We start from the raw sequence: 10,681 nt of genomic DNA on the forward strand, positions 1-10,681 counted from the left end.
CGCCAAACATATAATAGGAATTCGTGAACCTCGACTCGACACCATCTCGGGGTGAAGGCTTGGGCAAAATGGTGAAATACTTGCATCCAGATTGAGAGGAGAGTGCATCAGCACAGATTCGAGCCGTTTCCGGCAATGATATCGTATCCCAAGCCAACTTGAGCTTATTATTGGTGCTTGCGCGTATCTTCTGACCGCATTGAGGATCGCGATAGTCAAACGCTGCAACGGCTCCCAAACTTGTGACAAACGCAAAATTGCGGGGTGAGCAGACGGTTATTGGGAGGTATCCGGAGCTGGAAACGTCAGCAGTTAAGATGTTGTTTGGCAAATTAGAAGCGAGATGCTGCAAGGGTGCACAGGACAAACGCACAGTTTGGCGAATTGGATTGCCAGGGATCCAGTGGCCGAGCTCCCACCGTAAATCAACACCGGAAGATTTTCGAGGATCGGGCAGGTTGGCAGTGCCAGACCCAGAGATTGAAAGAGCCCTTGGCAGACGGTGAGCAAACCAGCTCCCAAGGTGGCCGCCTCTTCAAAACTCAGATGGTCTGGAATTTTCGACTGCAGGTCGCCTTTTGCCACGACATATTCCGCAAAAGCACCGCTCGGCGGGTCGGAAAGATTGCAGCCATGAACTGAGCCATAGACTCGATCGCCTGGCCGGAACGACTTGGTCACATTTTTGCCTATTGCCTCGACAATTCCAGAATAATCACATCCGACCACCGTGCCAGCGGCCCCTGCATCGATGTTTTTCCAGTCGGTGGGGTTCAAGGCGACAGCAACGGTCTTGACCAGGATGCAGTGGTCTGGAACAATGGGAATATGCGGGATGGAGGCAAGTTGTGCGTTACCCGGACCTAAACTTACGAGCGCTTTCCGAGTCGCCATCTGGGATTTTTGGAGCGAAACTGAGTGCAAGAACTTGATTTTGGGTGCGAATCGACGGCAACTATCCCGTACCATGGAGAGTCTGGCATTTCTCGATCCCATACCAGTTTCTTCCCAGACCGTTGGGACAACTAGCTACAGCAGCAGACCTGTGCCGTTAATTATATAAATTAACTGCCACGTTCTCTACCCCTCTCCTCGTGTTGATGCTGTCCAGACTGCAGCGTGCCATTGAGCTATCACTTCCAACTTGTCGCAGTGGAAATTGATCGCCTTCTCTTACGTCACGATAGTAGCACTAGCGGGGGCCTGGACCCTTCGATTGCGCAACCTTGAACTTGGCTTGGAATTGACGTTGCGGGTGTTGTGGTGTGATTTAGGGGGCCAATTCCTGGAATTCTCCCTCCTTTGCTCCCACAAATATCAACACCATTCTCCTCTCTCTCTCTCGCCAGTCTCGGATTTTTAACTTCCACTCATTAATTCCTCTACCACGATCACTCCATATACTGTTAATACCATTCAATTGCAATCCTCCCAATTGAGCTCGTCTGCCGAACGGTGTTGCAAAAAACGTCGAGCAACAACCCCTGACTCCTGAGGAACAATTTGCCCTCAGACCCTGAACTCCTCCCAAACAACCGGACGACGAACAAACGAACCCCTTCAATTCTGTCCATGCTCTCTACAAAAAGCCGCTGGGCACTACCCAGCACTGCCCACTCACTCACACAACCGTCAACACGCTCCAGCTCTCCTGCTGTCACTTCTCGACCTCACCTCGCAATCCGATACGCATCCACTCCTCCTGCCTCACCCTTTCCAGCAATCGACGCCCGCCTGTCCTCCATGATCCCCCCAGACGTCGAAAAATCCAACGATGGCGATTATCAGCTCAAGCTGGCGCTGACAGACCTGCTGAACTGCTCAGACATCAAATCCGATCAGGAGGTGCGGAGATGGGTGCAGAATCGGCTGATGGACACGGAGCATCGCCTTAAAGCAAGACGAAAAAGTCGCATCATGCATTTCGAGCGATAAAATACCTTCTTTTTCGACCTTCACGTCATTATTCGTCATACTTGAGCGATAGGATTGGAGCTATTGTTGGTGTTCTTTAAGCGGACCCTTCGTGGGCAGGCAGCGCTGGGGTTTTCTTGTTCAGCCAGTTTTGCCTTTTACTTTTAATCACCCGTTTTGCTTTCGCTTCGCCTGGACCTTTGCCATTTGATTAATAGCGATCTTTTAGTGCTGGGTTACCTTCTTGATGAAGGGATCTTGGGTTATTTCAGTGATGTCTGCATCATCTTTAAAGTGTCTGGTGCTGTTGGCGCTCTTTTCTTTTTCTCTTTTTTTTTTCTTTTGGTCACAAATGGTATTACCACACTTGCGCTCGTGGTCTCACAGCTTCCGCAAACAGCTTCTGGTTTCCCCGTTTTGGAAGAAGCATGTTGAGCGCGACAGCCATTATTGAATAAGTCTCAGAAACCAATAAAGGATTTGAAAAATATTTCAACTTGGACTTCATCTTGCCTTGACAGGACTCTTGACTCGAAAAGAGAGCCCTTTTCGAGATATTGGGTGCCCATAAAATGCTCTTGACTAGTTGGAGCATTCTCCCACCATATCACCATGCCGTCCTCCCATGCTCAATTGCGAAACGTCAAGTTAAAGCCTGTTCGAAGCCCCTGTACGCAACCCATCAGGTTGCTGTTTCGTGGGGACCCAGCACAATTGAGTACATTCTTCCATAGTTGCCCCCGACAATTGTTTGCAATCAACGACGCGTCCTGATGACGTACTATTAGTAGACACCTCTATGTAGAGCATTCCATGGAATAGTCGACGAGATATTTGCCAATGATCCTAGATTATTATGCAAGCGCTTGGGAGCCGGGATTAATACCACGGTGATGGGATGCTAACGGAGTTCGGAGTATTTATTTTACAGCCGTCACATTTCGCCGATTGATAAGATAATCTGATAATTTTGACTTTTCCTGACCGGAACCACAGCCAATAAAAGCAGCATTCACCGCCAAGCAGAATTATCAGATGGAGATAAAGTTTGGGCTTAATTCTGGCGACGTCAAAAGTCACCTCGACGGGAGTATCTCAAGCATGTTGGCCCTTCAAGCCGTCGGTGAAAGCGTCTCAATCTCAATGATACCGAGAGAAAACTCCAAGACGATAGAGCTTATTGTGACTGAAACGGAAAATTTTACAAGATTTCGGTTGTGGTTGAAGGGCTCAAGAACATGGTTTCTACAGGCCCTCTTGTCGTGATTCCAATGTATTATGGGGCCTCCGGGCTCTCGGCTAGTTCTACTTGTGTGTTCATGATCGGGTCTTTTCCCTCCAGTGGGACAGACATCATGGGATCATGATCAGTCGATTTCATATCCGTGGTAGCCGAGATTCGGAATATACAAAAATTTGGACCAGTTCTGAATAGTTGTCCCCCTTGCACAAAGGACATATAAACCTTTCATACTCCCCTCTTTGAAACTGAGTTTTGAGTGAAAATATCCTCTGAGCTCCCACTTTCTATATACCTTGAGTAGAAAGGCTCTTTTTAACCCTATTGTTCCTCATCATGCGCCTCTCGCAGTCCATTTTGCTCTTCGTAGCGTCTAGCTTGCCATTTGCAGCTGGCCAAAGTACGCATGGCGATGATGAATCAGACAAGATGGGCCCAGTGGCTTTTATGTGGCCACCAGATCGCGAATGGGGAGCTGCAGAAGACAATACGGCCCCTTGTGGTTCCGCTCAAGGGGTCACTAATAGAACGGACTTTCCATTACGTGAGGATGGATTGGACTATACTCTGATGCATTTATGCTGACGGATATTATCAAGTCAACGGAGCACTTGCTCTTATAATCCAAGATGACTCGTGGAACGTCCATGTGTCCATCTCGTACAAAGACGGTACGTTCTTTTACCCACAAATTGCGTGAGGTCATAGTCTTCTAACCCACAACGAACTCTAGATCCCAAATTGAACGACGATTTTGAGCTCTTGATCGAACCTAAGCGGATTGACTCGCTCGAGCCCGGTCATGAATGCTACCCGCTCCCCTCCCCCCCAAGAGACATCGAGGAAGGAGCCAATGCTACACTTCAACTAAAATACCTCTCAGAGTTCGACTCAAAAGAGACAGAAACATTCTACGCTTGCGCTGACATTAAATTCGTGGCTGCAAGCAAGTTCACAAAACAAATACCATGCTTCAACGTCACTTCAGATGACTTTGTCGCTCCCAGCCCGAGCTCGACAAGCTCCTCAACGCCGAGTAAAGAGACGTCAAATTCGGACTCGGTGTCTTCGAAGGGATCAAACGGGCTTTCAGGTGGTGGTATTGCGGGAGTAGTAGTGGGGATTGTGGCTGGACTTGCATTGATTGGGCTTGGGTTCTTCCTTGCCCGCAGGTATCAGCAGAAGAAACGGATTCGTTTACACGAACTTTCGGTACGTAGTGTGAAGTGGGATGATGTTGGGAACCGAACTGCCTCGCCATGATTGTGGGTTCAAAGGCCAAAAAAAAATAAATAGGTAGCGTTCGGCTTATAATTGCTACATGAAGTATGGGGGTATCGATGAAAGGTTTTCAAAGACAACTCCAATGCAGATAGGTATGAAATATGAAGCGAATTATATGATGTCAAGTGAAATCAACCTTGACATAGCAGTTAAATTTATTCAAAGTCCAGACAACGAAGAAAAAGGAGAGTAGGGGGAAATAAAAGTAAGAATAAAATAAACAACAGACAGTACCGCGGCAATAACTGAAAATGAGAAGCGGCATATTGAGTCGCAGACCTTCAGCGCCAGCCCAATCTGCACGACTTGGAGGCCTGAATCCCATTCTCCCATTTTGTCCTCATAATATCCACCGCAAATTGACCAGCATCGAATGAAATTTAGTTCATCAAATCCCCAGAGCAAATAATCTCTCTCGCCTGCTTCCCATCAATACCCACCTCATCAGCAAGGCTCTCGTTAAACACTCGACACACGATGCTGAGATGATCCCTAAACACATACGAAACCTGCCGCGCCCAGAGTGCCGTGAGCCATCGCCGCAGGGCGTTGCGCGTCTCCGTCATGCCAGTGGGGATGTACTGATCAATCCCCGGAGTGCAGAGGGTCTCCCTGAGCAAGGAGGCATTGAAGTAACCAAGCTCGTCAATGTTGTTGGGCCGGAGGTTGTCGCATAGACAGTCAATCTGGGAAACGTTGTGCGTCAGGCTGAGGAGCCCAGTGCCGAGGAGCATGGTGAGAGCGTTCCGGTAATCCGCGTTGGGGGAGTCAATGTCCCACGGGGCGGAGGTGCTGTTAGTGTGGTCGTTCCGCAGATAGTCTGGTTGGGGGGCTGCGATATCAAGGCCTTGCACTCAGAAGGGGACGTCTAGGGGCTAGAAAGCCTTGTTCGTACGGAGTATGATGTTGGTAAAAGAAAAATGTCTCACCCACCCGGCACGTAGACTGTCATTCGGGCTATATAGATTTCACTGATGTTGCCCATTCTCGAGTGACTTGTTGTGCTATTCCATGACCGTTCAATGGCCCTTGAAGCTGCCTTGCCCATAAGCATGATAAATATAGCCAGGAAGAAAAGGCGAGCAAAGGATAGTAGTAGCACTCGCATCATTTGAAGTCGTCGTAAATATAGTAGGGGAGTATAAAAATTGCTTATAAGATGCCATGTACATACCATGCATGTCCACCTAGCAGAGGTCTGGGGAGCCAGGAAGCAAGCTGCTTGTAGAAGTAATCATGTCCAGAAAACCGCCTCGCTTGCAATAGTGACTATTAAAGGGAGGATTTGTTTGCTATAAAATATAGAACATGAAGAGATCGTGTAGCTATACTACACGCAGATATCAAAACCATCTCTATTGCGCTTTGCCAGTCACAACGAACTCTATAGGTATGTTCAGAAACCTGAGAACCAATGTATAGGTGCATAGACTGCAAGGTATCCTTAAAAGTAAAAGGGGAAAATGAATAGTTGAGAAGGTGAGGATGGAAGTGAAGGAAAAGAAAAGGGTGATATACATTAATGTCACAATTCGTCTTTTGCGGGAACAGGCCTGCCAGTGTCCTTCTGCAGGTCTACCCCATTTTTCTTTCTCCATTTCTCGAATAAGGCGAAGAAATCTTTCTCCATACCCTTTTCCATCTGGTCTGGAAGCACAACAGTGTACTCCACATAGAGGTTTCCACTCTCTTCCCCTTCATCGTGCTCATGCAAATGGCCTTCATGCCAGATTGGCATACCTTCACCCTTCACCGTTTCCACAGACAGTGGCTGGACAACTTCTCCTCGCTTACGGCCCAGCTGAACGACATGGCCATCAAGATGGGTTAGATTCCGTGTCCAACCTCCCATCCAAGCTTCCCGGAGGCTTAGAACCTCTTTCCAGAACAGATCCTTGCCCTTACGGCGGAAAAACACTCCATCTGTCCTCTCCGCATCGTCCTCGCCCATTTTCGGTTCATCTTCCAGCAACACCACCACGAGGTCCCCAGCAACCCAATCGGGGCTCTCGTCCGCTTCGTTTTCGAATACTACTTTTGTGCCCTTGCTCATTCCCCGTTCTACGGTTGCCGTTAACGGAACTTCCTTTCGCACGACTCGTTTTCCATGGCACACTGGACATGGGCTACGTATCGATTTCCCCTTCCCACCGCATTTATCACAGTGCATCTGAACTTGCTGGAAGATACCAGGCGCCAACATGTGCTTCTTTAGGACAATTCCATGCCCACCACATTGGCTACAGGTATCCACTTTCCCATCGGCGGAGCCGGAACCTTCGCAGGTATCGCATATTTGCTGTTTTTCAATTTGGAACTGCACTTCTTTGCCGTTGTAGAAATCTCGAAGGGCCACGGGTAGCCGAACTTCCATATCGGGGCCCTTACGTTGGCCAGAATGTCCATAATGACCTCCGCCGCCGAAAAATCGCGAGAACAAGTCAAATGGATCGTGGGTTGGGGCGCCACCGCCTTGTTTGTGCTGTTGTAGGCCCTCGTGGCCATATTTGTCGTAGATTTTTCTCGTGGACGAGGTAGACAAGACATCATACGCTTCGGCTATGTCGACGAATTTTTGGTGGGCTGAATCATTTCCACTAAACATCCATTAAAGATAAAAACAATTAGCACGTTCCGCGCGAGAACTCCCATAGCACACACGGGAATCTTGTAGTCGCAAGAAAAGATAATAGACCTACGGATTCTTGTCCGGATGATATTTCTTGCTCAGAGTCCTATATGCTCTTTTTATATCCCGCTCCGAAGCTGACTTGTCTAAGCCCAAAATTTTGTAATAATCCTCGGCGCATAAGGCAAACGGAAGGAGGAGGAGCAGCGACACTCCCAGGAAAAACGGGAGAGGGAGCATGGCCGGGAAGCTTATATGGGACGTGAGGAGAGACCAGATCAACGCGAAAAAGTCCGGCAGGATATGGATTCTGCTAACTAGTTATGAGAGAGGTTTTGGTGAGAATCACCGAGCTGCGTGTCGCTATGACCAGCACACCATCAGCACCATTTCTTAGCGCGAGGACTTCACAGGAGTGTTTTTCAAGGTAGATAAGGCGTTTACAAGAAAGCCATATCAAAATCAAAGGAAAGGGAAGTGAACAATTGCCAGCTCGATTGAATCTCAAACTGTAAGGTGGCAGCTTTGCGATAAGCCGCCCAGCAAGCTATCGCGGACTATTATATTTCCGAAGGGCTAATCAAAATCGGCTTCAAGGAAGCATCAATCAAAGCAATAGGGGTATTACAAGGGCAACTGTCTTGCACTAAATGTCCTATCCCAGAATCTACACAGAGTGATGTTGGGGACCTGCATCGTTGTTGCTTTCTTTTTGTTTGAATGGGAATGTCATTATTCGCAATATCATTACGGAGTACAGAGTAGTCGCAGCACTAACTAATTCAAAATCCGAGAGGACCGAAAACAGGAGGTAGGGCTAAGGGAAGAAAACGGGGCATAAGGGACATAATTTCAAACTGTTCGAGTGGGCTGGCGAGATGCACGCCTGGAGGGCAAATAGTCGAAAATCCGATTCCTCCAAGTCATCCCGATGCCACCACTCTCATCTCCACCATCAACAAGCTCGTCCGCCCTCTCTCCTTCTTCGTGCCAGATCTTCGTCAAGCTAGCAGGCGTGTACACATTCTCGAAGATCCCTTCGCGAGGTGCATCGACTCCCATCCTGGTGTACACATCCGGGTCTGGCCGGCACGTCATCCTCGCCATAACCGCTCTGACGAATGTCACGAAGCTGTCCGGGTCGGCGATCCTTGTCGCCCGTAGGCGTTCCCGCATAAAAACAAGCTCGCGGTTCAAAGCTTGTGCGGCCGTTACGATCTGCTCTGCAATCTTCTTTTCTAGCGTACGGCGGACCATGTGCTTGACAAAAGGTTTGACCATCCAGAATAGAAAAGCCCAGCTGCTTTTCGTAATGGTATAGTCAAGTTTATGGATATGGACGCGAACGGACCGGAGGGTAAACACCTGTTCCAGCCGTTGTCTGCCAATTTCAATTTCTAGAGAGATATCTATGCCACGCTTGTCAAGCGCAAAGCTAGCAATGCCTTCGTCGCCGAAGTATGGAAGGTATGGAGGGGAGTGAACGCGAACCCAGTATCCAAACTCCTGCGCGCTGATATTCAGCCCATTCATTGTAAAGTTTATGATATTAGTCATTCCCGTAGTCGTTTCCTTAGAGTGAGTTTTGCGCACCTCCAAGCTGTTGGTAGTTGTGAGAAGGACGCGATATGGGAAAAATGACGAACAATTAACTGTATGCCCAGGTTCAAGTATCACGTTTTCGAGGAGAAGGTCCATTTCCGGTACCGACATCTCCAGCCTTGGAATCGGTATGTGCTGAATCGCTCGTACGAAGATCGGTAGGAAAATATGTAAGGCATCAGCCGGTAAACGGGATTGTTCATCGCGAAATGCTTCGCACAAGTGGCCGTATATCTTTTTAGTGGCGGCGATGAGTTTGGCTATACTTTGATCTTCAGAAACGGAACAAAAGGTTCGTTTTAATTGATCATAAAATTCGACTAAATCTTGATCAGAGTCAGCGCTCGCTTCCTTTAGTTTTGTCCTCAGGGTATCAAAAGATGCATCAGCGGAGTCATAGAAATCCGGGTTGGTTAGTAAATTAAAGAGCGTCGACCCAACGTGTTGGAAAGACTCTTTGAACTTGTCGTCATCTTGATATTTCTTTGTTAGTGATTGAAATTTAGCTTTCAAACGATCCCAATCATCTCGAGACCCAAACGAAGATAGAAACGTCCAAAGGTTTCTTATCGCTTCGTTGAGCTCCTGGTTAGTCTCAAAATCCTCTTCAACCTCGCTGGCAGTTGAACCTATCGCACGATAGTATATCATTGCGTAACGCTGAACAATGTGTGATATTGTACCCGCAGAATTGGAATAATCTTCCCTCTTGCGCAGACCAATTACTGTTTGTTTGATACGACGCACCAAAGAGTCTCTTTGTTCTCCAGTCAGGTTTCTCTCCGTGCTGCTCATCGCATCTTTGCCGGCCTTTTTAAGGCCCGCTTTAGTAATATCAACGACTCGGCCCGCCTCTTGAGCAACGTCCTCGTTGGAGGGCGGTTGTTCCTCTTCAGAGCCATCTCCTCCGATAGCGTCCTTTTGTGGCTCTGAGGGTTCCACCTGCTCAGATATCTCAGCTGCGGTAGCTGACACGGACGAAGCTGTGTCTGCAAATATCTGACGCGAGACAGTTGACAGGTCACCGACCAATAGCCGAAAGTCAGCATTGGTCATCAAAAGGCTCGCGATCGTGCGTATACTTTCATATGCTGTTTTAAAAAATTAGTATGAGAAAAGGAATGAAGACCTCGCCGCATGGGTGAGATCAAATACCGGCTGCAGTATCTGCCTGCGCCTTGGACAACGACGCCTTTCCAGCAAGATCCGCGGTGTCAACAGACACCCTGGATTTTGAGAAATTCCAAATTATTTCCTGTACCTGATCCCCTCCATTTTTATCCTCTAAAGCCTCAATGAAGACGCGTATCCACGCTCTGCAATCTTGGGACAGCTTCCTGCCTGCCTTGCTCAAAGTTTGGTTGTCTGGATTTAGTAGATCTGAGACGAGGAAAGCTCGAAGATGCGACACAGTCTGAGCAGTGGATGGCATAAAGCCTGAATATACAGCTCGCACCATCTCATAACCATGAAGTTTGTCCTGCAGCTCCCGCTGCATTTGGGTGTTGGCGTCATGCTGTGGGAGGAGAGGCTGCGTCTCGCCATTGGACGGCTTACGGGGTTTGCAGCACGAGAGCATGGTTGCGAATTGAGAAGTCTGCTATTGTAGTCATCGATACACCGAATTAGCGAGATTTGCGTTGCTTCGATAATGGATTGGCTCACATAATGCTAGGCTTCCCCCCAAGTTGTTTTGGAATGTTAGCAGCTTTGAAGACAGTGTATTAACACGGATTCCCAATGTCAGCTGTGCAAGCATAACAATCCTCTACCCGTCAAGTAATCATCGTGGTTGGACTGGGCGATGAACTCCCTCGAGATCTCATGTTGGAGGTGGGAAAGGCCAAGATGCGATGACGTTCTTGAACAGCCAAATGAAGCCACAGCTTCAGCCACAGCAGCAAAACAAGGAATGGGATGCCAAGACCGGCAGAAGAATTCTGGAATCCCGCGCCACAGAGCAAAGCCACACGGCAGTCAGCACCACGTGACTGTTCACTTTGGGCATCTCG

General features: G+C 48.3%; 4 protein-coding genes across 4 annotated transcripts; 2 read left to right on the top strand and 2 right to left on the bottom strand.

Annotated features, from left to right (window-relative positions):
* Positions 1–317: 317 nt before the first annotated feature.
* UREG_00826 (protein TOXD) lies at positions 318–1,935 on the top strand (the record flags this gene model as incomplete). The annotated part of the gene is made up of 3 exons (XM_002541266.1): positions 318–502; positions 711–848; positions 1,497–1,935. 3 exons carry the CDS (start codon positions 318–320, stop codon positions 1,933–1,935), a joined length of 762 nt encoding a protein of 253 aa, XP_002541312.1.
* Positions 1,936–3,490: 1,555 nt separating this feature from the next.
* On the top strand, positions 3,491–4,417 carry UREG_00827 (uncharacterized protein; the record flags this gene model as incomplete). The annotated part of the gene is made up of 3 exons (XM_002541267.1): positions 3,491–3,698; positions 3,754–3,825; positions 3,888–4,417. 3 exons carry the CDS (start codon positions 3,491–3,493, stop codon positions 4,415–4,417), a joined length of 810 nt encoding a protein of 269 aa, XP_002541313.1.
* A 1,546-nt stretch (positions 4,418–5,963) lies between these two features.
* On the bottom strand, positions 5,964–7,307 carry UREG_00828 (uncharacterized protein; the record flags this gene model as incomplete). The annotated part of the gene is made up of 2 exons (XM_002541268.1): positions 5,964–7,035; positions 7,138–7,307. 2 exons carry the CDS (start codon positions 7,305–7,307, stop codon positions 5,964–5,966), a joined length of 1,242 nt encoding a protein of 413 aa, XP_002541314.1.
* Positions 7,308–7,919: 612 nt separating this feature from the next.
* UREG_00829 (uncharacterized protein) lies at positions 7,920–10,248 on the bottom strand (the record flags this gene model as incomplete). The annotated part of the gene is made up of 2 exons (XM_002541269.1): positions 7,920–9,760; positions 9,825–10,248. 2 exons carry the CDS (start codon positions 10,246–10,248, stop codon positions 7,920–7,922), a joined length of 2,265 nt encoding a protein of 754 aa, XP_002541315.1.
* Positions 10,249–10,681: the final 433 nt, after the last annotated feature.

The sequence above is a fragment of the Uncinocarpus reesii genome, genomic scaffold, assembly GCF_000003515.1.
Source record: "Uncinocarpus reesii 1704 scaffold_1 genomic scaffold, whole genome shotgun sequence".
Classification (NCBI taxonomy): Eukaryota; Fungi; Ascomycota; class Eurotiomycetes; order Onygenales; family Onygenaceae; genus Uncinocarpus; species Uncinocarpus reesii.